Source organism: Platalea leucorodia (genome assembly GCF_965183815.1).
Source record: "Platalea leucorodia genome assembly, chromosome: 4".
Classification (NCBI taxonomy): domain Eukaryota; kingdom Metazoa; phylum Chordata; class Aves; order Pelecaniformes; family Threskiornithidae; genus Platalea; species Platalea leucorodia.
In genome coordinates, this window is record NC_138826.1 from 5,987,719 (window position 1) to 6,014,445 (window position 26,727).

Consider the following 26,727-nt stretch of genomic DNA (forward strand, 5'->3'; position numbering starts at 1 on the left):
TTACGTTTTCCCCTCCTTAATTAAAGGTGAAAACTCTAGGACCTTTCTGCTCAACTTTTTTAAAAGCAGAAAACTTGCTTAATCTGCCTCGGACGTCCGTGAGCGGACCTCAGCGGCCGACTTTCGGGGATTTACTCGAAATGACCGACTTCGGCGCAACTTCTCGTGGAACGAGGCAATGACAACTACCTGCGAGGCCCGGCGCCGCCCGGGGGGCTGCCGGCGGCGGTGGGCCCGGCTGCTGCCTTCCCGCCCCGCTACGAGGCCGCCGTTCCCTCAGGGGAGGCCTCCGTTCCCTCAGGGGAGGCCGCCTCCCGCCCGCTGCGCACCGCGGGCGCTGCTGCTTTCCCGCCCCGGCAGCGACCTCACGGGGCGGCGGCGGCGGCGGCGGCGGCGGCGCGCGCTGCGGGGCGGGCTGTGGGGCGGGCTGTGGGGCGGGCTGTGGCGGCCTCGGCCCCGCCCCGCGGGTTTGGCCCTCTCGGGCCGCCGTCGCGACCGGTAACGGCGTCTCCGCGGCCTTGGCGCCTTCCGCGGGGCCGGGCTGCCCGGGCGGCGGCCCGTGAAGGCCCGGGGCGCCCACCAGCCATGTCGGAGGCGAGTGGAAGCGGAGATTCTTCCTCCTCCTCCTCCTCCTCCTCGCGGGGCTCGGGCGCGGACCGCGGCCGCCTCTCGCTGCCGTCCACCTCCCGCAACGGCGCCGTGCCCCAGCACAATCAGCAACGGCGCCCGCCGGCCTCCGGGGAGGAGGGAGAGGAGCCGGAGGCGGCGGGCGAGGAGCCCAGGCGGCCGGGGAGCGCCGAGGGCGCCGGCGATGAGCGCGGCAGGAGGATGATCCGCAACCAGTACCGGGAGCTCATCTACAGCGTGCAGCGTAAGCCCGGGGTGCGGCTCCCCTCAGCAGGGCCCGGAGCGCGGTGGGGGCCGCCGGCCTCTGCGCGGCCCCGGGGCGGGCGCGCCTGTCCTCCGGCGGGGACGCCTCTTTGTCCGTCCGGGGGCTGTGGTTTGTCTGTCTGCCGGGGCAGCCGCTTAGGTGCCAGGCTGGTAGCCTGGCCTCATTGCTTGAGGAACTCTTAAAGCTTTTGTGGGAACTCCCGAGTTCCTCCGCCTGCTGAAATTTTGGGCCTGTAGTTAGATCGACATTTGCCTCCCAGGAAGCACTGGCAGACGGTTCGGTGAATGGCAAACTGGCTGGGTGGTCGCACGCAGAGGGTAGTGGTAATGGCTCGATGTCCAGATGCAGACCAGTGACAAGCAGTGTCCCTCAGGGGTCTGTACTGGGGCCAGTGCTGGTCAACATCTTCATCAGTGACACAGACAGCGGGGTCGAGTGCACCCTCAGCAAGTTTGCAGTTGGCACCAAGCTGAGGGGTGCAGTGACACGCCTGAGGGATGGGATGCCATCCAGGGGGACCTGGACAGGCTGGAGAGGTGGGCCTGTGTGAACCTCATGAGGTTCAACAAGGCCAAGTGCAGGGTCCTGCACCTTGGTCAGGGCAATCCCCGGTGTCAATGCAGACTGGGGGATGAAGGGATTGAGAGCAGCCCTGCCGAGAAGGACTTGGGGGTACTGATAGATGAAAAGCTGGACACGAGCCGGCAATGTGCTCTCACAGCCCAGAAAGCCAACCATATCTTGGGCTGCATCACCTGCAGTGTGGCCAGCAGGTCCAGGGAGGGGATCCTGCCCCTCTGCTCCGCTCTGGTGAGACCCCACCTGGAGCCCTGCGTCCAGCTCTGGGGTCCTCAGCACAGGAAGGACATGGACCTGTTGGAGCAGGGCCAGAAGAGGGCCACAAAAATGACCAGAGGGATGGAACACCTCTGCTGTGAGGAAAGGCTGAGAGAGCTAGGGTTGTTCAGCCTGGAGAAGAGAGGGCTGCGGGGAGACCTTATTACGGCCTTTCAGTACTTAAAGGGGCTCATAAGAAAGATGGAGATAGTCTTTTTAGCAAGGCCTGCTGTGACAGGACAAGGGGTGATGGTTTTAAACTAAAGGAGGGTAGATTTAGACTAAACACAAGGAGAAAAATTTTCATAATGAGGGTGGTGAAACACTGGAAGGGGTTGCCCAGAGGGGTGGGAGATGCCCTGTCCTTGGAAACCTTCAAGGCCAGGCTGGACGGGGCTCTGAGCAACCTGATCTGGTTGTAGATGTCCCTGCCCATTGCAGGGGGGTTGGACTAGATGGCCTTTAAAGGTCCCTTCCATTCCAAAGCTTTCTGTGATTCGCATGCCAAGGGATAGCAAGGTTAGGAGGGATTTACCTGCACGTAACATGTGTGTGACTCTGTTGATGCAGTGGAACTATCAGCTTCAGACCTGGAGATACACTGAAAGCCTTTAATTCTGTGTTCATGGTGTTTGAGCTTTAACTTGAAACTGCAGGTACCAGTATCTGCCCGGACCAGAAAGTCATTCTTAGGCTTTCCAGAAAGTGCTATGGGATTTTTAGCATCTCCGTAGATAGGAGTTGTCAGTACTCCTCCCATGTATGTTTGGAGTGTGCCGCTCTTTTCATGAAAGCATAACAATGGTTGTTTGAGTAAGCACTGCCAAACTTAGCAATATGTGGTGTTGGTTGTTTTCTGCATGCTTACTAAATTTGTAGGGTGGTTTTACAAGAGAATACAATGCAGTTTATGGGTGATGCAGTCTGCGTTTATGCAGAAAAACAACAGTGGTATGTCAGTGCACTGAGTATGGTGTGCGTCCTTAAAAGCAGTGCTGTGAGTAGCTGTTCAGAATTGAACACCTGAAAGCCTCGTTAAATCATATGTATACCAGCACATATAAGTAACTGTGTTTGACTTGGTGATCTTTGGAAATCACCAAGCATGCATTTTTGGGGATTTGTTTGTTTCTTTCATGAAAATCCTTAATAACTTATGGGTAAGATGAATAACATAAATAAAACTAGGGTATCTGGTAGCTGCTTTGGCACAGATATAGATATTTTACTGGAAGCAAGAGGAATCTGGGATCTGCTAACATAAATTCAGCCACGTAAATCTTATTTCCTTGAAGTAAATGGAAAATTACTATTTCAAACTGAGCTAATGCGTAAGCATTAATAAAAATGGAGCCTACATAATCTTGCAATTAATGTACTATAGCTATATTCTGTATTTTTGTGTGTATGATGGGCTATGAACCAGCCAGTTTTGATTAAGGTGTAAGTATGTATTTCTTGATGCTTCTATATTTAAGTAATTTAGGATTTCATTTGTGTCCTTTCCCCCCTGCCAGAAAATCGTGAGGATATGCTGAGCTCAAAAAGCAACAGACTGACAGAAGCTTTGGAAGAAGCCAATAAACTGTTCAGTGGAGGTAAAACAAATTCTGTGGTCCTTACTAGAGGTGTTTGCTTGAGAGTTGGGCAAGTGTGAGGCGATGATGCCTAGTAAACTAAAAAGGGCAAGATAATGAAGTTGAGGTCCAAGTACTTTATCAGAATTATTAAAGTATAACTTGAAATAGATATGTTTAGTTGAAGAGGAATTGTTTGAATAAGTTGATATGAGAAAATAAATATCATTACTTTAGTGTTTATTTGCACTTAGAAATACTCCTTGCTTTATTTTTACTCTGTAGAACAGTATGTGTAAGTAGTACATATAAAAGATATCAGTGTAGAGAGGTTCATTTCACTCGGAGAGATGGAAAATATGTCAAATATGAAAAATGCATTTTATTCTTTAAGATAATGTATTATTTTTCCATGCTTGCCTCTGTCACTGTCATCCTCTCCTTTTCTCTCTCTCTTTTTTTAATGCAAATATTATTATAAGGATTATGTAAGTAATTGTGTTAGAGGCCATTGCAATAAAATGGTTTACAAAGCTCTATACCCAGGATAGTCTGTATGCTAAATTTTATTATTATATTTTTGACAATTTAATATTATTAACATAATTTTTTTTCTGTAACAGTTTTCTGTGCGCGAGAGGCTGCGCTGGATGCCCAATTTCTTGTCTTAGCATCAAATCTAGGAAAGGAGAAGGCCAATGAGTTGCACTCTGAGATGACAGCGTTTGATTCACTAGCATTTGCAGAAGACTTGGTAAGTTCCAGACTCTGAATTTGCCAACAATTTTGCTAGAGGTTTGCCCTGTTTGTTAGAGAATCGTAAAATAAAAGCCTCAGATTGTCAGTCGATACATGACAGTTCTGATGGAATTTAACACTCTTCTCTACGAATTTCTGTGATTAACTTTCAGGTTAATGTTGTTAATTGTTTTAAACTGTGTATTAAGCATTTCCAATATATGTAGGGGAAAACCTAACTTAAAATGCAGACACCCCTCCCCACTGTTGCTTTGCTGCTACTTTATCACAGTCCCGTCAGTTCACGCTCTTAGGGTAGTCTTGTGCACCTTTTTTATGCTCACTGTTTTGTAGTTTCCCAGTAGCTAAGTATTTTCTTTATCCTGTACACTGCTGCATACGTTTTTGGATGGAGTTCTCAAGGCCCTGTGTCACTGACATGAAATGGGACTTTGGATTACTTGCGTGCTTTTAGACTTGACATGTTTGTCTCGTCGTACTGTCATTGAGTGGAAGAGTCAGTTCAGAATAGCAGACTTTTGAAGCAGACTTTCTTTTTTTTTTTCCTCTGACAATTTTCTCTTACAGTAGATGAATAAGGAATTGGTCTTTGGTCAAGTCTAGAGCTCTGCAATATAAAAACCCATCAAGTTCAATTGTTTTATTGAAGTTTTTCCTGGGGAAGTCTGGATTGGTGGATGCAGGGTTGGGCCAAATAAGTTGTTTTATGGTATTGAGGAGCGAGGCTTCCTGGGAGTGTGTGGTGTTCAGAAACTGTGAGACATCTTAGCTGTATAGTGCAATTTAAGTAATGCTTTGCTACTTCATACATCATTGAAACTCTATTGGAATATAGGCAGTTTTATTTACCTATAGCTCTTTTTTTCATTGCTTGCTGATGCATGCTGAACACAACAAATCTGTATGTGAGTGTTTTTCTGTTTTCACGGTATCTTCAGTAAAGTCAAGGTTCTTATGCAGCGATATTAAATATTAATCGAGCAGAACAAACACCATAATACGGTATTTTACCATTAATGTATCTACTGATCTTTCTCTAAGTGAATTTTCATTGCAGCTTTTTTTCTTTTGTAGCTGACCTTCATGGGTATAAATCGCATAGAAGTAGAAGAAAATGATAGTGATTCTGAGGGCGTTTCAGGTGGCTATTTACCTGGCGATGCCTGGCATAAACTGGGAGAAGAAACAGAAAAGTACTTCAGAAAAGCACCTTCTTTTCACTATATGTAAGTTTATTTAAGGAAATAGTATATAACGCAGCACAAGTTAATGGCCTTAATTGATGCTTCTCTTTAATGCCCTGGGCTTGAGTAGAGTTTAATCTCAGGTCACAGAGTGTTAACAAGAAGTTCTGTGTGGTCTCTGTTCTTATGGTACAGTGAACTCCTTGTCTCCGAAATATTTCATAACATTTCTCTCTTTGATTTTGATTTGGCTTGGCTACAAAATAATGGCACTTTTATCTAGCAGAGATAGCAAGGTATTCTTGATTTACCTGTTTCAGACCAAAACCAGTAGAAGTGATCCTCTTTCCTTTAAGAGCTGACTCTTCCCTCATCTTTCACTCTCTGTACAAGCTGCAGCCAGAATCATGAATAGAGGAACTCCCCCTGCCCCCCCAGACAGTTACAGAAGGTCAGTCCATCAGGGTCTATATCTTTTACCTGACGATTGTATTCTCATGAAGAGACCAACAGTTCTTCGTGTATGTCTGTGTTAATGGATTGTCTTTTAGAATCTTGCTTTCTGGCTCTGCCTTCAGAAGAAATCACCTGATTACTGGGAAGTGGCCTTATGTAGAATCATCTCTCCTTATGCTTAGGCAACCCGTTTAGTAGGAGCCTTTTTAGCTGCTGTCAAATGACCCGTAGTCACCTGGCTTATCGACAACGCTCCGATTTAAATCTCTCGTAAAGTCAGCCTACAACAGCAGGATCTAATTCAATTAAATTATCAACAGTAGAGCTGATAGAATATTATTCAGTTGTCTATGCTTTTGTACTTGTTCCACCCCCAATAAGTATCACTGTAATTACAAGGAAGTTGGTGAATACAGTAATTTGATCATACAATATCTGATATTTAAATGTTGGATAGCTAATTGAGATATTTCAGATTTATGTTTACACTTTCAAGCTGTAAGCTCTAAATGATAAGTATATTTTCCAATAATTTTTATGATCTTAAGACAGAACTGACTGCAAGAAAGACATTTTTTCTCATTAGTTGCATTTTGACATCTTAGATAATGATGGGCTTCTTTTGATAGAGGATGTGTGAATATTTGCAAAGTGTTAATTTTAAATAATAAAGTGTAGTTATCAGTTTAGGAAAAGGACTACTTATTTCTGACTCCATCTATTCTTATCTGATGCCTGAGTTATTTTTTTTCATGGTCAGACCGCGACTTCTGAAATTCAGCAGTCGCAACTCGACCAAGATAGCGAAAAATATGTGCTGCGGAATTTTTGGGTACTTGCTGAACTAACTTGAATTGAGTCTCAATTCACACTCTCTCCTTTAGGCATCTAACTTGGTGGAGATGCAAGGCAACCAAAAAGTTAGGAGCCTAAGTTCCTTATATAGTCAATGGAGAGAGGTAAGCACTTCAAGAAAGTGCCTAAATCTAGCACGTATATTACAGTCACGTTGTTTAATGAGAAACTTTGGATCTCTTCTTAGTGTACTGAATGTCCTATTGATTGAGTAGGTTTTAAAAATTTGTGGCTTTTTTTTCTTTAAAAAAAAAAAAGCTTACTGCAAACCTGAACTTACAGAAACTAGGCAATAGATGAAGAAGAGATAAATATTGTATGGAGAGAGTTTTCAGACAGAAAAGTTTGCAATAAATTCAAATGGAGGTATTGGAGGATATGAACCATATACTCTGTGTCATTTCTTAACTAGTTGTAAAAAAAGTAGATTTAAAGTTTTCAGTTTAAAAAGAAAAAAAAGTTGGAATAATTGCATCAAATTTTATACATCTGTTGATAATTCTGGTATGAGGCTGCCAACATATATTGGAAGCAACTTTTGGGCATGGTTGTTTACAGAAATCTCTAAATGCGATGAGGCTTTATTTTTAGATGTCAGTCATTACTTTGCACTTTTATCAGGAGATCAACTGCTCAGTATATAGATTTATTAGCATACAATGTAAAACATATTTCTATATATCCGTTCTTTTTGTTTCGGTTAGGTTGGGATCTTTCAAGTCTGATCCTCCTGTACCAAGGCAACGGATTGAGAGGCAGAGGAAGGCTACAGGAGGAGAAGGAAAACGGGCAATGCCTGCTCAGGTTCGTGAAGTGTTATCTTTATTCATGATTTGTTATGGCATAGTTATTACGAGTGACTTTTAAATCTTTCTGTTCATGTTGTTTCGGGTTTTGTAATTATGAGCCTTGTAGTACTAAAGGATTCAGACTTCATTATCAGGCTTCTTGATTTGTTTTGTGTGGAACTGCAGTATTTCACTGAGTGAAAGGAAACAGGATTTACAGACTGATTTCAAGTTCAGAAATAGGATTTACAGGCTGATTTTTCAAGTTCAAAGTAGCTTATTTGCTCTGATGCTCATTGCTTTCAAAGGAAACAAAAAAGAAAATTCTTTATATTAGTGTGCTTTCAACTTTTATTTAAAAAGTGTCTAACTGTGTGGCATTTGCACAGAAATGTGGTTAACAGCAGCAAACTAGTTAGCTCACTTAACTGCTGTTTTCCCTGCTTTCTGTTTCCCTGTTCTTTCTGCCTGACTCTGGCAGAAATGCAAAAGTCTGAGAATACTTACAGAGAGGCTTGCATTTGACACTTTGAAAAAATAAACCATGTTGTTCTGGGGAACCTCTGGTTGATGACGCCAGTACGTAGAGGCAGAATGTTGAGTGTGTCTTTTTAAATACCGCCTACCTCATAATAATCCAAATAGTGATAGAAATTATTCTGATACAGTTTGTACTGAGAAGAAGAGGAGCTGAAGGGTTTGAGGGAGTTGCTTCCAGAAGTGAGTGACTGCTCTTTGTGGTTTGCTTAGGTAAACACTGCTCATCAGCATTAATCTGTGTTAGATACACGGTTATGTGTGGCAGTTACTGTTGCTTGCTTTGTTGCAAGGTGGCCAAAGGGAAAGCCTTAGCTAAGGGGAACAGCGAAGGGGTTACTGAAGACGGTAGGTGAAAAGGGAATGACAGTACTTGAAGGGTGATTTGGAGTACCCTGCTTTACTGATAATGAACAAATCTGTAAAATCACAATAATCGTGTCCTTTGAGCACATCAAACTTCATGCCATGACATTTCTTACACATAAACTTTGGTGCATTTTCTGAAAAAAAGATCATAATGAGCTGCCCTTCTACGCTTATAAATAAACTTTTTCAGTAACCTCACAGACCGTGTACCACTAGGGGTTATCCAATTCCACAGAGCTATTGGAAAGTAAGCGTAGACCTGCAAATAGGCTCAAAACATACAAACTGTCGCCTTTCAGTTTGATATTATAAGACGGGAATTAATTCCTAAAGCACTTTGTAAGTTGTCTCATGTTTGCATGAGTGTGTCTGTAACTGTGCATGTGTGGTGCAGAGAGATAAATTTGTCTTTTATGTTATGTGTTCATAGCAGGCCCTTTTCATACTCCTGTCTTGCAACAATGGTTATTTGAGGTGAAACTATGTTTCTTTTTTCCAGTTAAAAAAAATGGAGGAGTCTCATCAGGAAGCTACAGAAAAAGAAGTGGAGAGGATCTTGGGATTATTGCAAACTCATTTTAAAAATGATCGTAAGTATGATTCAATTAAGCTTTAAGCTTAATTAAGCATTAATTTGAGAAAATGAATACTCTTCTACAGTTAAGAGTGGTTAAACTATAGAAACAAAATTAGGTGGAGTTTGCAAGTAGAAATCTTGATGTTGAAAGATATATAGTGACTTTGTCTTTTTTTATGAACACAAATCAGTTGCTGTTTGATTGTGAAGTAAATTTAAATCCTACCCTCACCTCTTATTCGAGCATGCCATGTTTTAGAAGGCAAATAGTCACTGCGTCTGTGTATGCGTGTGGCAAAAGATGGAAGAAAATAATATTCTCTGGAAACTTTGTTTTTTCCTGTAGGCAACTGGGAATTCAGCATTGTAACTAAATGGACATAAACATTCAGTTAGCTTTTAGAAGGAGTACTGACTTAAGTTTGTGTTTACATATATTAGCTCTGTGTATACCACCTGTTTGTTTATTTGTTTTTTTAACAAACCCATTTTTGCATCTGTAGCTGATACACCTATTTCCTTCTTTGATCTTGTGATTGATCCAAACTCTTTCGCACGTACTGTGGAAAACATCTTTCACGTGTCCTTCATTATAAGGGTAAGGCATGACATGTTCTTGAAATCTTATTTTAGATATTGGAATTATCTGGAAATACTGATTTGTTGTTTTTATGGCTTTAATATTGACAGATTAGGATTTAAATATTAGGAATCCTAATTTGTTTTCTACAAACAGTCTATGATGTTTTGGTAATTGAATAAAAAAGAAAACAGAGTTGACAGACTGATTTCTTTTACTAGATTTTTCTGCTACAGTCAATTTACCAACAAAACAATAGTGAAATTTTTGCTGTTAATACACTTTTCAAGAAGGGATTCTAGCTCACATTATTTTAGATTATAGGAGAGTAGTCATAGAGTACAGAAGAGTTATTGAGGTTGTAGGACAGTATGTCAGTGCAGCGTTTTACGTTCTTTTCGAATCTGTAGAATTGCACTTCATACTTTACTTAGTTTGTCTAATAAATAAAATGAATTTGGGAAAAGAGAAAAACTTAGAAGTATATTTTGACTAAATTCAAGTTTATAGTGAATAGCGATGTGATTATGAAAGGTTAACTCAAGTACATTTAATGAATAATAATGATTTTAATAAAACAGATTTTTTATAATCCAGCAGTTACCAGCTGTCCCATATTAGCTGCATTCTTTATGAATGAGTGCTATATTTAAATAATTTTTCTTATTTAGTATGCCAATTAAGATTCTTTATCAATATATGTACCTGTTTGTGATTATGTAATATATTAATTAAAAATATGAAATCTCAGTGCATTGTCCTAACTAGATAGCTCTAATTTCTGAAACTTTAAATCCTACTGTCTTTTAGGATGGTTTTGCAAGATTAAAGCTGGATGACGATAAATTGCCGATAATAGGTAAAATCTAGCTTTAAAAGACTGTTTTTTGTTACAGTATTGAAAAGTAGCTACATCTTATGTGTTCACAAAGTTTTAGGTATGTTTTTAGCTGCAGTTGTAGAGATTCGGGGATACGCAGTGAATGTAATTGAAGGCATGAAGAGATTTATGAGAGGAACTGAAAGGATTGAGTCTCTTTAAAATATGGGAAAAGGCTGTTATGCTGATCTAAACAAATTAATTCTATTAATAGAAATAAAAGGTTATTGCCTTTCCTTTTTAAATGATATTTCTGCTAATAAGTATATGAACAGTGTTACTCTTTGCTGAGAAAAGATACTTTTGTGTGCAAGAAGTCTCCTTTGTCTGTCTGAGTTGGGAAGTGGTGCAACTTCAAAACAGTTGAAAAGGAAATGCCATCCTACGTACGAGGTCTCTGGCTTTCATTCACACAGGATATCAATGGGATTAAGACTTTGGTGGGATTTCATAAAGGATTAAATACTTAGGTCCTTCTGAGACTCTGAAAAATGTTAGTTTCTAAATTTTTAGGAGGTAAGACTAAAGAGATGTCTTAAGAAGCAGCCTATGGTACAGGCTATTGATAGACACTAGCTTAGTGGAGCCTGTGTAATTAATTTGCTTTTGGTGAAGCTTTTGTGTTCCTGGAGGAACCTGACTTTACGAGTGTAAAGACGATGCAAATCCTGTATTTTGAACAGAGCCTTCAAAAGACAACGAGGGAATGGATGACCATAGCGCTGGAGCACGGAACCAGGTTGTCATATCTCTGAACCATCAAGAATGGAAGGTATAATAGATAGCACTTGATACTTTTGATTATTTTTTTTTCCTTAAGTGTAAGAATGCATTTGAGAGCTGTGCTGTTACGTGCTCTGATGAGGATAGGTGTTCCTGTATCACTACATTTAATTTTATGGATTCCAGAACAATCACAAATCTAATGAATGCTTTTAACTGCAAGAAAACTGAGACTTGGGAATAGCAATTTCATCTTTGATCCTTGAAGCCTGGTCAGTTTAAGTGCTTTGAAGTTGCGCAGTGACTTGCCTTTACTGTTTTATATGAGGACTGCGTGAGTATGGAGTCTGTTTCTTCCCTTATATAGGGTACTTGCTTCTAGAGGGGAAGTCCTCCATACAATTTCCTCACTGTTTGGTGTTTGTAATAAATCTTAGACAAAAAGTAGTTTTTAGCACATAGGACTCTTCTCCTTTGTCCCTCACTCAGAATGTGCAGAAGAAACTTAGTAATTTGGAATAGTGCTTTAGTATGAGAAACTTTGTTACTGACCTGGTAGTAACTGCAATTAAACTGAAATAGTTCAGCTCTTGTAACTTACAAACTCTTGTCCTCTCTAATCAGGAGATCGTAGAAACGTATGAAATAACAGAACCCATGATTAGCCCTCCTTATCAGAGAAATGAAGATGAAATGGAGATAGCTTAATTCTTCAAGTAAGTTCTTTTAATAAATCTAAACTAAATAAGTGTACAGTGCATGAGTTCCTTATACATGTGGAAGAACGGCAGGGAAACTACCTGTGACTTACGAATGGAGAAAAACTATAAGCAGGGTAGCTGTATAATGTCTGGAACATTTCTGTATTCTTGATCTCTTCATGGAACAAAATGTAATCTGGTCTACTATGCAGTAATTAACTGAAAAAAACCTCTCTATTTTTACATTTGATGGTCAGTTAATTGACATACTTGAGTTAATTTTTGGAACTTTGTACTTGTACTTGAAATGCGATGCTGTCAAGAACCATAGCTTAGTTTTTATCTTTTTTTTTTTAACCTACTGACAGCTGATGTTGTTAATAGAGTAGGCTGAAGAAGGACTTAGGGGAGCAGGAAGGGAAGACAGCCTGGTTCCCTCTAAAATCCTTTAAATAATAGGATTGAATTCTTTTGTTGTCACAGTTGTTTGGAAGTTCTAATTCTGAATGCATGTTGTCTTATTGTCTTCTCTTTTTTCTTTCCCCCTAGGTGCCTTAAAGAAAATATTTTAAAATGTTTCCTTCAGAAAAGATTTTATATGTATATATTGTAAAATTAAATTTATTTTTATTGGAACATCTCGACACTTTATATAAGCTGTCTTGATTATACCTGTCACAGGGTTATTACCGTACAGTTTCTATTTATTATGGCTTAGTTTACTACTTTATATAAAGCTTACTGACACAAGCTTTCATAAAGAGGAAATGCCATCCCCCTTCTTTCGTCCCTTGTCTCTCCCCAGTAGCAGCCTGCAAGTGGAATTTCCATGGTTAACCATCTCTGCTGTGGTAGTCTTGTTATCTAGATGATCTTGGGTGCTGCAGGAGAAATTGATACTGTCTTTCTGTTCTCACTCTTCTGGAAATCAAGGTTAGAGTTTGGAAATTTGGTCTCAATTACAGATAAAAATTCCTCCTTCCTTTTCTTTTTTAAGTCCGTCATGTGTATTTGGTTTTGTAACTTAGGCAGGACAGCCATATTAGGCCATGACATTATTTTTTTCAACATAAATAAAGTCTAGCTCCATCTCCTGAAAATACTCTTCAGAGGACCGCGTTCTCTGGAGTTTTTAGGATTTCTTCCTTCCTTCTGCCGTTAGGCCGGGTTTCTGACCGAGCAGCCGAGGGAGTCGGTGCCAAGTGATCCGCTGTCCTGCTGCCGGCACCGCTGTCGGAGCACGTTCTGGGGGGTGATAAAGTGCGGTCAGGCTATGGGAGTATGCGGAAACGCGGTTTGGCCACCTACAACACGAGGGAGAGCTGTGTGTCCGTGCAAATCCCGCAGCCGGGGGGAGGCCTCCTCCGGCCGGGCCCGCGGAGGGCGGCAGCCGGGCGGGGCGCTGCGGGGCTGGGCCGCCGGGCGCCATGCCTGCCGCCGTGGTGGAGTACAAGGGCTGGAAGGAGGGCTACCGCTGCGGCTACTGCGCCTCGGAGCGGGGCAAGGTCTCCGCCGGTAAGCGGGAGGAGGCGGGACGGGACGGGGCTGCCGGGCTCCGGCGGCGGGGGAGCGCGGCCGCCCTCACTAAAGATGGGGGAGCTCGCCGGGGCCCCGCGGGGAAGGCGCCGCAGCTGCCCGCGCTAAACATGGCGGGGCCGCCGTTTCCTGTGGGCGCTGCCCGTGCCCTGCCCTTAGCAAAGATGGCGGCGGCGGCGGCTGGTTCCGGGCGTCCCGGGCTGCCGTGTGGGGCGGCGGGCGGGCTGCTGTCCTGAGCCGGGCGGCGGGGCCAGGGGGAGATGGCGGCGGCCGGCGGCTCTCCGAGCATCGTCGAGTACTTCGGCGGAGAGGATGGCTACCGCTGCGGCTACTGCAAGAACGAGACCGGCAACCTCTCCCACGGTGCGGCCCCGGGGGCAGGGCGGGCTGCGAGAGGAGCCGGGAGCGGGCCGGGCCGCGCCGCGCCGCTGCTGCCGGAGACGGGGGCGGCTGGAGGCTACCGGGCCGCTCCTGCCTGGTGCCGGCGGAGCCGAGGGAGGCCGGCGGGCTGGCAGCAGCCTCCGCCCGAAGCCCCTCGCCCGGGGCTTCCCGGGGCAGCCGGCGAGGAGGGGCCGGTGTGGGGCCGGGGGCTCTCGGGGAATCCTCTCCTCACGGTCCTGTTTCATAGCAGTAGGGCAAACCATCAAAAATAACGGGAAAGCTTTGTAAAGGATGAAGTGTTTTAATTACCACTATCATAATACGCGCACCCTAACCGGGGATGTAGTTAGGATCGCTCGGGACAGTTTTGCTGCTCAGGTGCAGCTGCCCTGCCCGGCCCTCCGCTCCGGCCCGGCTTAGCCCTGGGTAAGGGCGCCTGCCTGGCAAGGCTCGGTGCCTCTAAAGCTGCGGCTAGACAAGTTTTGCTTAGGCCAGCTCAAGGAGAAGCTATGTTCTTTTGCCTGGTGAAGAGGTGAGGGTCCCTGAGCTCCGCTCGGCTCTGCGGCCGCCTCGGCTGTTGCTCTCCGAGGGGTCCCGGGGAAGGGCCTCTGTCAGCTTCAGCGCCTCTCAGAAGGGTTCTTCTGGCCCGGTGTTTGTGATTGATTTTTAACAAAATTAAGGAGCGATTTAATGTTATTTTGTTGGTGTATCTCTGGGAAAGATAGCAGGTGGAGAGGTAAACTTTTAACTTGATTGCATCCCAAGATTTATGTTGGTTTTGGTTTTTTTTACACTTAACGTGGATGTTGAAATCAGTAATTTATGAGAGTTATGAATACGCCAAATCGTTGAAAGACATCTATTCGAAAGTTGCCATTAGCTACTCAGATTTACAGCAGTATTTCTGTAGAACTTGTTGTATTTTAAAGCATAACTGTGGTCGGTCAGTCAAGTGTGTTACTGTATTATTTATTTCAGGTATGTGGGCACATTCAATGACAGTTCAAGATTACCAGGATCTCATAGACAGAGGATGGAGAAGGTAAATTTAAAAAGAAAATAGAAAGCTGTGTTGGCAGTTTAGATACAATTTAGAATCCAGATTTAAAAGTTAGGTCTGTAAAAAGTTAACTGGTTTCCATAAGTAATTGAAATAGAACTATTTGTCCAACGCTCTGCGACTTTTTGTAACATGACACTGTCAAACAGGAAAATATTGTTATTTTAGAAGGGTAGTATTTTAGTATAGCAGCAAAAAGCTAAGAACTTGCTTCTTGACTTTTGTTACTTGTCGTGTAATATTTTGATGTTATTTTAACAAAAAAGGTTGGTCTTCCGTTTATTTTGTAGCATAAGCAACAAAAAATCAATATGTATTTATTATTATTTGTAGAAGTGGAAAATATGTCTACAAACCTATCATGAATCAAACGTGTTGTCCTCAATACACGATAAGGTAAGAAGCTTAAAATATGCTATTGTAAGTGATTTGGCCGCTTCAAATATGTTCAACCATTTGTGTTTACTGCTTTAAATACATAATACTTGAAAAGTTTATCTACTTTTAATGATACTTTGAACACTAAATATCTGTTGTTGGGTTTGTGCACAAGCACATCAGCGGCTCAGGGATGTTTTCCTGTAAGCACTCTGCTAAGTGTGTACCCTTGCCTTTTGCTTCTGGGTTGCAAGCCAAAGCGAGAGTCCTGCGGTTGCTCTCTTGCTCACTGGCTGCAGATGAACCGCTATGTCTGTATCCCAGTGCTTTAGTGGCCCAAATAAGAGAGGCTGTCAGTTGAATAGGTATGAATAATTCTAGATACACTTTTCCAGCATTAGTAGTTAGTGTCAATGCTGTATCTATGAGATGGATAAGTGAAAAATTCTAGTGTATTGGCCTCCTAGGAAACCTTTTTCATGAATTGCTTGAGGTCATCTTGGCATATTTTAGTGATTATAGTGATATACACACAAAACATGCCATAAAGAAGGATATTATGCAGTACAAGGCAACATGATTTTATTAACTCAAAAGTATTGATAAAATATTTGACCGCTTAATATAGGGAAATGTAAGAAATGATTAGAAAATACATATACAGTGTAATTTTTTGAAGTGATTCCTTAACATTTTTTTCTGAAATAATCTTTCACAAAAGAAATGGTGATAATTTCTTTCTTTTTAAGGTGCCAGGCTTTGTGTTTTCAGACCTCCAAATCTCACAAGAAAGTTCTGAAGAAAATGTTGAAATTTATTTCCAAAGGAGATGTTTCGAAAGTAGTAAGTGAAGGTAAGAAATTCTAATTTAACTAATACTGGTGCTTGAAAGGAGGATCAAGTACCTGCTTGAGTGATCAAATGGCTAATACGCTTTGATTTTTGAATATAGACCCTTTTATAAAGGTCTGGGGAGGTTGTGTCTTTACAGTGTGTTTTGAATCAAGAGCACTATGTAGCTCAGAGACCAGCTTGTGCAGCTGACTTGCTCTATTGAAGAATACATTTCCTTACTTTTTGCATAGACCAGCTTATTTTCTTTTTCATCTCTGGGTACACGCTTACTTTCTAGTTGGGTGCCATAGAGAATTAGACCCTGCTTTTACCTCTGTCATAAAAGTGATAATCTGGAGAGGACTAAGCAGGGCAGTGGGTGGCAGAGAAGAGGAAGAGCAAGCAGGGAAAGGAGCGTTTTTCTTCCACGTGATTGAACAGTCACATCCCATTTATCCGACACCAAAACCATCTGTTCTCAGTTGTGGTGGAACTTGGGTTGGTTCTGAATCGTTACAATTTGCCTCTTTTGTGTGGGTGTGTTAGGTTTTTGGATTTTGTTGTTGTTGTTGTTTGTTTGAAGTTATGGCATGAGATTAGTTGACTGCCCCATTTTAGTGGAGAAAATAAAGCTCATAAATGAGTTGGTGCTAGTAATTCAGGGTCATAAAGGAAGCTTTCTGTTTTCAGACTATTGCAGTCACTTTATCTATGGGAAAACAGTTGTAAAATTGGAAGTGAGTTAATATTAATGTTAATTGTGCAAAGTGTGAGCTGTGGTTATACAGAGAGAAATTCACTCATGCAGTTTTTTAATTATTTGCAGAAGAGCCTATGGATTCCCATATAGAGGATGTGGTCGCCTGCGACTTTGCATACAAAAGTGAATCTCAGGTCAGTCAGTCCGAACTGACTCCCTTGAGTGTGGATCACACAGAGGGGGTGGAGAGTGAAGATAAGGACACAGGAGAAACAAAAGAAGAGGTGAATGTGCAGAAGGTGGAATCGGATTCTCTTCAGATATGTGCAGATAAAGACACACCAGTCCCTGGAGAATCATCACGTCCAGCTAAAACTGTTCATGCACCACCTAAGCCAGGTAGTCAAATTTCTAGTAGTAACTGGAATATACTATCATGATTTCGCAATGTTGTTGAAGTCCTTTTTATCTTGCCTAGTAAATCAATAATTGTTTCTCCCGGAGTTGGAGTCCTTGGTTGTGCAAGACTAAGAGCTGGATACAGCTCTGGCTGGTGCTGCAGGAGTGTTAGTTACTGGGTTAGTTTGAGGCTTGGAGTGCTAGTTACTGAGTTAGCTTAAGGCTTAACCTTGTCTCTTGTGCGGCAAGTGGGAAACCAGTTTAAGCCCCAAGAAAAACACCCTAGGTATTGTTTTTACATGTCTTCATTTCTGCAGGTCATCTTGTTGTAGTAGAAGTTGTGTTGTTTACACCCTGTGAATACACCCCTGTGTTTAACACTATATTTTTTACGCTTTCATAGACCACATTTGCTACAGATCTAACTGGCATTGGAAATACGTTCAGCATATTGTTGTGTTGTTATTTTGTGGGCTTAAAGAAAATTGTATAGCTTTCTGCTGATTTAAAAAAAAAAAGTACAGATTCTTCTGATCCTCTATAAACAATGACATTTTCTAGTTGAGCTTTTTTTAATCTGCTTGGGAGCTTGCCTTGGTTTAGATTTTTGGCTAACTTTAGATTAGAAAAGCAATGTCACTAGAGGATGTGAAATTATGAAAAACTAGTAATTTCTCCTTTTTTTTTTTTCTTGCTGTGAACTTAGTATTACATTTCTGTAAGGAAGTGCAGTAAGTATGTACAAGGAATAAGGTGATCTCCCTCATTTTACTTCTGATGCATTTATACAGAGCTACAGCTCTCACGTGCCAAAAACTGAAGGTAAATGCTTATTCATTTCTACAGTTTTATGTGAAGGTACATGGAATATTGGTGGCAGTTTTAATATAATGATATTAATAATTTTTAGTGTAATACTAGTTTTAATAGTATGGTCACTTTTTTCAATATGGAAGTTATTCCTCAGTCAAGCTTTTGTATCGTAATTGTAAAGATTTCTGAAATGCTGCCTTTGGGCTGAATTCGAACATGAAATCTTTACCCTAAAAAAGGATAATCTCATTGTCAGTCATCTGACTGTAATCTTTTTCGTGTGATAGCTGTTACTGTACCCCTTGCTGTGGCACGAGAGCCTGGAATCTACGTCTGCTTGCAGTGGTGTTAAGCTTTTCACGTAGCTTGTTGTGACAGGGAGGTGTCACGGATGAGTGGGCTTGTGATAACTGGCGTGTCACGTATGTCACAGCTGGTGGGTGATCCTCTGCGTGGGGCGATCAAGCAGAGGAGTCCTTCAGGGTCCTCGGGGTAAAAAGAAATGCTGGGAACTACTGCTACCAGGACGTGCCCGCAGAGTGCTGTGGGTTGCCTCTCCTACGGCTTCTCTTGTGTCCTGGCTGCGTTCCTGTGGGACATGGGTGCTTTCTGGAAGGAAGATGGTAAGGAGTGGATGGATTATTGCCAGAATAATTCATTTGACCAAAAGCCTGCTCTGGAAAAGAAGGTAGAATTGCTGACAGGCTCTTTGTGGCCCAAAGGCTGCAGATGAGGCAGGCTTGTCTTACAGATCACGTTTCCAGTTTTGCATAGCCTCTACAATGGCCTGTTTAGAAAAATAAACGGTATTTTCTGAATTGCAGTTAGCCAGTACGCGGCGAGTAATGTTAGTTAAAATCCTAGGGGGACTGGATACTTCAGAGTTTCTGCATGTGTTGGGACGTCATACTAATTCCTAATTTCACTCACCTGTTACATGTTGTGCCAGTATATATGAGAACTTCAAAGTGCTTTTTCCTTCACAAAAGTTTTTGTCTCCTTCTATAGGGTGGCTAATTTCAAGTAAAATAATGTTGGTTTTTTTCCTTAATGAACACTTATTCCAGTTGGATTGGGTTTTCATCAGCTTAACAAGCAATTTTGCATCTAAACAAAAAGGAAAGTTTTCAGAAATGCTTGACCAGAAAACGAGTAGTGCTGCATGGAAGCAGTACTGTTACACATTCCTGGAAAACTATTCCAGAATTTTTAAGACTGTATTTTATATTTTGATTTTATAAAATGCAGTCAAAACTTTTATAGCTCTTATATAGTTCATAGTTTATATAACTTCTATTTGTTGTGCAAATTTTCAAAACCCTCTTGTTTTTATAATAATTGATGACAAACTTTGGGTTATGTAAACTTCATTTTGGAAGCAAACTAAGTGGATATTGACAGCAGATGGCAGTCTTGGGTAAATTATTAGTGTAAACCTGCCTCACCTTTGAAAAAAGTGAGGTACGGTCTTCAGTTGTGTTAATAGCATTGGGTAAAACTGGAAACACTGGAAATGCAGATAAAGCAAGCCTGAAACATTGTTTGTACTCTATTTCAGAAAAAGAGGATTTACTTTATAGAGGGGAAATATGCATTAGTGTGCTTCTTTCTTTCTGGAGGTTTTAAATGAAATATAAAAGTGAATAATAAATGCATCAGAAAGCTTATTTAATTTGTCCTTTTCTTTTTTTTTTTTTTTTTTTTTTTTTTTTTAAGGGTAGGTGGTGTCCCAGGTCAAATTCAGTTTAAAATTTTCCAGATAGAAAGATGTTTAGTTTTCATCTTGGAAAAGGTAGACTTATTCCATAATAAGATTGTTTAATTGCATTTTTATTCCTTTATAAGCAAAACAGGTCGTTGTCCTATAGGAATAATGGGCTTTCTGCACAGTTTCAGGAAGAAAAGGTTTGCTTATGTCTATATACACATTCATTGTTTTAAAAAGTTTTTCTTGCTAACTTACAGCTTATAGCAGATATGAGACATGAAACAGATACCAATACAGATGAAGTACTCAAACATTCTTCAAATTTATCATGACTATTTTAAATAAACTCTTCCTCTGACTTGTTTGCCCATGGACAGGTCACATAATATTGGTAATTTCCTCATAGTATTTGTCCTTTTCTGGTGTATAATTTTATCTGTATCGATGAAACAAATACTGAAAAACCTTTGCTGAGAGGTGAGAACACTCAATCATAAAATCTACTAGTGCAATTGTAGGCTGTCTGAAGAGTTGTATTAGTGGTATTAGCTGTATTGTTGTATTAGTGGTATTAGCTGTTATTATTATTATTATATTATTATTATTATTATATTATTATTATTAGTTGTATTAGTGGTATAAGCTCCTTCTCCAAGTCCTTGAGATGCTCCCAACATTTCAGCTGTCACGGAGGCTGCATAGCACAACCAGACCGGGACTTTGCTGGGTGAGCCATGAAGAGCTTGCTGCTCACTTGCCCCAGGAGTGCGCTTATAAACGCTGTAAATTCAGTATGGTATGCACATTAAAAAGAATAGTTCACAGCTTTACTGATACTTGAAAATTGATCCCAATATAAAGTATTTTGCCAATTTCTGTGGCGTATCTATTGGTAAAGAAAGATGCAGGCAGTGGCTCTGAGGGCTGCGGTTCTTTGCAGGTGAAGTGACTCCTAAACAGATCAGTGAGCTTTTAAAATATCAGTGCTCTCACCGTTTCCAGTTTGAAGGAGGATATCACTGTTCCCATTGTCCATGGGAAGGTTTGAAGCTGATAGGGGACAAGAAAAATGTCACTTTTGGCTAATAAGTTACTAGTAAGAAGAAAGAGGAGGAAAGAAAGCTCTAACTATGTTTTCACAGGAGTTCTGGAAAAAAACAATTTCCATGTAAGTTCCAGGCCTCCAAGAAAGTGAAGTGGGATAAGCTGTACTTAAGTCTGGGTTTGGATTCTTCTTTATTTCTTATAAATATTAGCAGAGTTGGAAATGTGTCTTCTTCCTAATGCTTCAAATGAAAGCACCTCACCGTTCAGGGTACTTTCCCATTTGAAAAGGCAAGTCTTTCAAAAGTTGCCAATGTGTCTTTTGCAGATACATGGATTTCAGGAGAAAGCGAATGGCACAAAAGACTTCTTCAGCAGTTTGTCATAATATTTGTTACAGTTTTTGTTCTGTGCAAGATGTATGACTGTATTTCCCTATAGGGGAGTAGTTTTTTCCACTCTTCCTCTCCTTTTGAATTTTTTAATATTACAGCTCTTTTTTTGGCCTCTACCCCATCTACCACTGCCTTAAAAAAAAGTAATAAAAACTGGAGAATTAGAGTTACTTTGTATTACATTAGCTGGCTGCTGATGAAATTTTGAGTGCAACTTTCCCTCTCTATGGAACTCACAACAGCAGCTGCCAGGCTGAGACAGGTATTCCTTGAAAATGGATTATTTGTCCCCCCACTGTTTCCAGCGTACAGCTCTTACACAGCTTCTAGGGTGAGGTATCGTGTTCAGTTGCTTGTGTGCGCTACATGGAATAGCCAACAATGACGTACAAAATTTAAGGAAAGATGAAAGGCAGCACTGAGAGTGTTAGGAAAATGTTTCTTGCTTTTTGTAATTTTTACAAATTTGAATTTATGACTTTACAATCAGTATTGATGAAAATAATACTGTCTAGGGAAATTGCTACTTGTAAATAGATCCTTTCAGTGCCTTCAGTGGGTAGCATGGGGACCAGCCATCTTTTTTTTTTTTTTCTTTTAATTGAAGAAAATTCTGTATTTTTCTAGTACTGGCACTCTTATATCTTTACTTTTTATCTTGCATTACTGTCCTAACTATAAAATTAATCTGATCCCTTTGAGGAATTTCAACTGCTTTACATTTTTATTTGTGCATGCCTTTGGAACTACTAAGTTCTTATATTACTAATTACTATTTCCCATGCACATCCATTTGTTTTCTACGTTTGAATTCTCTTTCAAGTAAATAGCATTTCACAAATAGAATGTTATGAACAGTTATCTGTTAAAGATGAAGGTAAATTGATAAAAGTGAATCGATTAGTAAAAACAGACAATCTGAATATAATTTTAAGCAAAGATGTAAGCTTATGTGGCCTTTTACTCTTCTTTTTCCTGGCATTAGTAGCATTGCCAGTAATGGCACTGGCATTGTCATTTCTATATACTGCGTAAGGATTCCAGGTGACAAAAAATAAATGCTTTTTTTTTTTGTGTGTGTGTCTTCTACAGGCGTCTGTTTTGTAGCCACCTGGGTTTTTGATGCAGTAGAACAATTCTCTGTGAATTTGACTGTGACGTTTTGTGGTCGTGTTTTTTTCCTTTCAGTATTTCAAGCTGATCCCGTAGCTGTTTGGAAGTAGTAGACCATCATACCATACATTAAACAGGAGCTTTTCTTTGTTTCTGAGAGGGGGATGTGCCAAAATGATTTAAGGATGGACTTAGCAGGAAGTCTTTTCATTTTAGTTTTTAAATATATTCTTGGCTCTGGAGTGGAATCGTGGTCAAGGTGTTTCCATATTAAAGTGCTGTGTTAAACAGCTGTAGAGGAAAAAATCACTGCAGCTTAGCTTTGTTGGCATCAGGTGTTGTCAGTAGTTGTAAATGGGAAAAACATGTTATGTTCAGACTGTGGTCTGCAATTAATGGAGATTTTAACCATTTATTTTGAGTGATTTTGTAAGAACTACTTGTTTGTTGCAAAATGTGGTGTTTAATTCTTTGCTTGTGCCCTCACAGGCAAAGGGGCTGATCTGAGCAAGCCACCATGTCGAAAAGCAAAGGACATACGGAAAGAAAGAAAACTGCAGAAACTCCTTCAGAACCAGAAGTGCGCATCTGAAGGCTCTCCGCTTCAAGCAGGAGATCAAGTTTTCCTCTTGCAAAACTCTAAATCTAAACCAAACCAACCTAAAACCATAGAAGACTTCGTTTTTGTCTCTTTACCTGATGATGCACCACACAAATTAGAGGTAAAGTCTCATTCACTGTTGTTGGAGGCAAATTAAGGAAAAGTGTAGTTAAGGAGTTTTTGAAATGCTTGAGTGTTTAGTATTTGTGACTTTATGGAATGGTTATAGTTTAAATCTTGGAATATATGTGGTACTGCATGATATATATATGGTGCAGCTGAGCTGTGTGTAGCCACAAGAGGGTACTCTTGCCCTTGCTGTCAGTCGTAGCAGAGGCCACTACAGTTACCAAAATAACTTGTAAATTGATTTCGTACAGCGTGACTTGAAAATGAAAGACTTTGAATTAACTGAGTGTTGAATGATGAGATTCAATATTTAGTTCTGCAGTATATAAATACTTAAACTCTCTATGCTAATGAATCTTGACAAGACAGCAGTAACTGTTCATAAAATTAAGCAGATAAGAATAGAGTTGCTCTTTCTAAATGTCATTGATGTGTGTTGATGTCTTTGAAAGCCGTAAAAGTGATGGTAGAAAAATTTGCTTAATATGCTGGTTGCCATTAAATCTATTAGTAATATGGAGACAGTCATCTGGAAGACTTTTGGACTTTCTAACCCATAAACCCAATTTTTTCTTTTTCCACCCCCCCACCCCCCCCGGAAGCTGGAAAACTATCTGAATATAAGTATTTTCCTGGAGTTACTATGATCAATGATGATATTGGAAGAGAAATTTTTAATATTCTTTTGGTAATTATTCAAAAAGATAGTGATGATGACTTAAAAGATTCACCCTGAATAACTGACAAGAAGCCATGAAATTGATCCATCTCACTAACTCCTCCGGATTTGCTGATGAGTTGTATAACAGAAGTACAATGGCTTTGTCTGAACATCTTCATTTAGAAGATGCAGGGAGAATTAAAAGGAGGATGGTTCCAGCAGTGTTTTCCCAGATTGTCTTTGCTTCTTACTATGACTGTCAAGTGTGGTGGTTTTTTTTTTTTTTTTTTTTTTTATCAGAACCAATGCTATTTGTGAAAATAGAATCATACTGAAAATTAAGTGTTTTTTGAAATGAACGTGTCCTTAAACATGCTTGAAAAGAAATGCACTGTTGCTCATGTGATAGCATTGTTTTGGTTAGGGAGCAATCACTTTTACTAAGAACAATTTTTAATTTGTAGATTTTTTAAAAATAATTATTTTATTTTTGTATGTGTAAGGGTGATGGTGGGGAAGATGGATAACTTCCTATTACATTAACTCATAATTGAATATGGAAACATTGTTTCATCTTCCTCTTTCAATTTGAAAAATATCAAGAAATCCCCTTGGGATTACTGCAAAAAAACATGGTCTTTATCTAAAGAGCACAGATATGAGTCTTCCAAATGCATAGGTCCTTCAAGTATTTTTCAGTCTAGTGTGAAACTACAAGAAAGATTTTTAAAAAGTACAGAAAATCTCTTTAAAATGTCAATCTGCATACCATTTGTTGGTTTTATTTCCTGCAAACTATTTGTGTAGTTATTCTATATGCATTTTAGCCATCTTAATTTGCAGTTTGAAAACCTTGTATGTTATTCAGCGTAAATATAAAAGTCTTCAGTAGCCTAAATTGAGCTGAAGAATTGGAAGGCTATTGGCTAATATTAATTACATTGTTAGGGCCTTTGTGCAGGAATTCAAAATTTCTCTCTGTTATGATATTTGTATATGTATAAATATATAGTTATTGCATGGTATTGTAATAATAAATGTGTTTAACTTCTTCTGAAGGTGAGGGTGGTGAGATCATCTCCACCAAGTTCACAGTTCAAAGCCACATTTCAGGAGTCTTACCAGGTCTATAAACGTTACCAGATGGTTGTTCACAAGGACCCACCTGATAAACCAACTATAAATCAGGTCAGAAAGCCAAATGAATTTTATGCAAAGCTCAGCTTCCCCTCCATTTCACATGTCTTGTTTCTAGGAGAAACAAATGTGGATTTCATATCCATTGTATACTCAGGAGCGTGTAAAATACTGTATCAAATAAAACCAACGTCCTGAAAGTGCAAACTCTTTTGGTATCTCTTTGTGAGTGCCACAAATATTTGGTCTTAACTGCAGACAAAAAAGTTAAGGAAGTTAAGTGGGGATGCTATTGGGTAAGAGTTGGAGAGGATGAGGCTTTTGGAGATAGATATTGTGGGCCTTATAAATACAAATCTCATAAGAACTAAAACCAGCTGGACACTTACCCTGATAACTAGTCTCATTGGCTTTGGTTCGAATGCTTCCATAAGGAGGAACAAGCATGATCAGGGCCAACACGTGAGTGAAGAATTTATCACGCATACAAATTGTTGGTTTAAGGTTCACAGAAGTTTTATAAACCTCTTCAATTTAAGCCCTTCAAGAAGTAATCAGTGCACTCCATCTAAATTACACATCGTTACTGCTTCTTGTAATGAGCAGGCGGTGTGTAATAGTTAACTGTCAGACATATTACCTCTCTGATACTATGAAGAAAAAAATTCAGGCGACTGGAGAAAAAGTATATGTAGCAAGAATATGTAATTGCTAAACTGGGGCAATGAGTGATGTGCCATTAAAAATAATACATTTTAAAAGTCCTTGAGACTGTACAATGAGAATAAAATTTGTGGTTGCTTGCTTAGATAACTTGGTCAAAAAACAGGCTGAATAAACTGATGCTTTGAAGTGTTCTAGTGTTATACAATTTTTATTCTTTAATGAAAGTATCAACAGTCAGTTTAAGCTTAGGGTTAGTTGTCAGACTTTCCCCTGTAGGATTTTCTTGTTACACGTTTAAAGTAGAAAACTGACTTCAGAGGCTTTGAAGTGGTTAGGAGGAGATCTTTCACTAGCCTTACCTTCAGAAGCATGTTATCTGATTATATGGACTCAAAATAGTATGCTTGTATTTTCCTTGCTCTGAAGGTGAGGTTAGTTCCTGTCTCCTTTGAGGACCCCCAGTTCAAATCATCCTTCAACCAATCAGCCACTTTATTTGCCAAGTATCAGATGGCTATACACAAGGATACACCTTCTGACTGTGGCGAAAATGAGGTACAGTTCCCTGCATGCCCCTTTATGAAAACTTTTTTTTTTAATGCACAGTTAAATGATGGGAAATGGTGTCTCTGAGAGGGATTCTAAATACTAAAATATTGCCGTTTCCATTTGGGAGAGAAAGCATTGTGGTTTTTAGCCAGCTTCTGTTGCAGGCTTCAGCCCAAGGGAAACTGAGCTGAAGAGGGAGGGATTATGCATCATCATAACTTAAAAAACTTAGTAATGAGTTAAGTAGAGCTGCTGTGTGTACGTGATGGGACTGAGATCTCCACTGGCAATGGGATAATGGTATGGAAGTGCTTTTTTGATGGCAAAAGCATCTTCTGCTTTAAAGCTGTTTGGTACCTTTTCCACATTTCTCCTTAATTTTTTGTTGTCTTGCTTAATTTAACAGGTGAAAGTTTTTTAAAAAAAAAATCTCAGTTTTATTCACATTTCATTGCTAAGCATAACTCTCAACTAGAAGTCTCCTTTGCAGTAGAAACAGTGCAAAAATATTCCCACCAGCTGATTGTCTGAGATTCAGTGAGAGTACATTGCCTATGAATAAAGCCTGCTTTTAAAATGGTATTTACAGGATGCTAGTCCTAATCTAACAAGTTAAAAAAAACCAAAAAACCCAACCTCATAGGGTTCTAAACAAGCAGCTATTCTGCATTTCACTGGCAGGTGGCACAACATTAGCAGAATTAATAAAACTGCTACCTCCGATCTGTCTTTTCTATCTACTGGAACTGTAAGACTTCCATATTGATCAACTCTCTAGTCAGACTTTTCTGTTTTTGAGAGCAATACTTGCAGAAGTGATACCTAGCAAGCTGTGGCTGCTTTCCAGGTAGAATAATAAAACCACGTAATCATTTTTGGCTTTAGTTCAAAAGAGTGTAAGGAGAGCT

The 26,727-nt window shown here is 40.3% G+C and overlaps 2 protein-coding genes across 7 annotated transcripts in view; both read left to right on the plus strand.

Moving 5' to 3' along the window:
- The first annotated feature begins 481 nt into the window (after positions 1-481).
- Positions 482-12,981, plus strand: NSMCE4A (NSE4 homolog A, SMC5-SMC6 complex component). 3 transcript variants are annotated; one of them, XM_082309662.1, is made up of 11 exons: positions 482-871; positions 3,247-3,327; positions 3,930-4,060; positions 5,140-5,291; positions 7,265-7,364; positions 8,754-8,844; positions 9,335-9,429; positions 10,222-10,270; positions 10,975-11,063; positions 11,639-11,730; positions 12,521-12,981. In XM_082309662.1, exons 1-10 carry the CDS (start codon positions 586-588, stop codon positions 11,720-11,722), a joined length of 1,158 nt encoding a protein of 385 aa, XP_082165788.1. In that variant the 5' UTR covers positions 482-585; the 3' UTR covers positions 11,723-11,730; positions 12,521-12,981. The 3 variants fall into 3 exon arrangements, with proteins under 3 accessions (XP_082165788.1, XP_082165787.1, XP_082165786.1); XM_082309661.1 differs by having other exon boundaries at positions 12,524-12,981; XM_082309660.1 differs by lacking the exon at positions 12,521-12,981 and adding an exon at positions 12,265-12,351.
- Positions 12,982-13,140: 159 nt separating this feature from the next.
- Positions 13,141-26,727, plus strand: part of ATE1 (arginyltransferase 1) — an 85,640-nt gene continuing 72,053 nt past the window's right edge. Inside the window, exons 1-8 of one of the 4 annotated variants that reach the window (XM_082309657.1) lie at positions 13,141-13,230; positions 14,611-14,674; positions 15,026-15,088; positions 15,820-15,923; positions 16,731-17,003; positions 22,566-22,798; positions 24,527-24,655; positions 25,697-25,825. In XM_082309657.1, coding sequence (XP_082165783.1) covers positions 13,143-13,230; positions 14,611-14,674; positions 15,026-15,088; positions 15,820-15,923; positions 16,731-17,003; positions 22,566-22,798; positions 24,527-24,655; positions 25,697-25,825 — 1,083 coding nt within the window. In that variant the 5' untranslated portion in view covers positions 13,141-13,142. Of the gene's footprint in view, positions 13,231-13,410; positions 13,615-14,610; positions 14,675-15,025; positions 15,089-15,819; positions 15,924-16,730; positions 17,004-22,565; positions 22,799-24,526; positions 24,656-25,696; positions 25,826-26,727 lie in introns of those variants that run through there. The other 3 variants (XM_082309656.1, XM_082309659.1, XM_082309658.1) reach the window with 3 other exon arrangements.

Coding starts and splice junctions, on each gene's coding strand:
- NSMCE4A (XM_082309662.1), top strand. CDS start 586: ATGTCGGAGGCGAGTGGAAGCGGAGATTCTTCCTCCTCCTCCTCCTCC. Junction 8,845..9,334: donor AACTCATTTTAAAAATGATC/GTAAGTATGATT, acceptor TTGCATCTGTAG/CTGATACACCTATTTCCTTC. Junction 10,271..10,974: donor CGATAAATTGCCGATAATAG/GTAAAATCTAGC, acceptor TATTTTGAACAG/AGCCTTCAAAAGACAACGAG.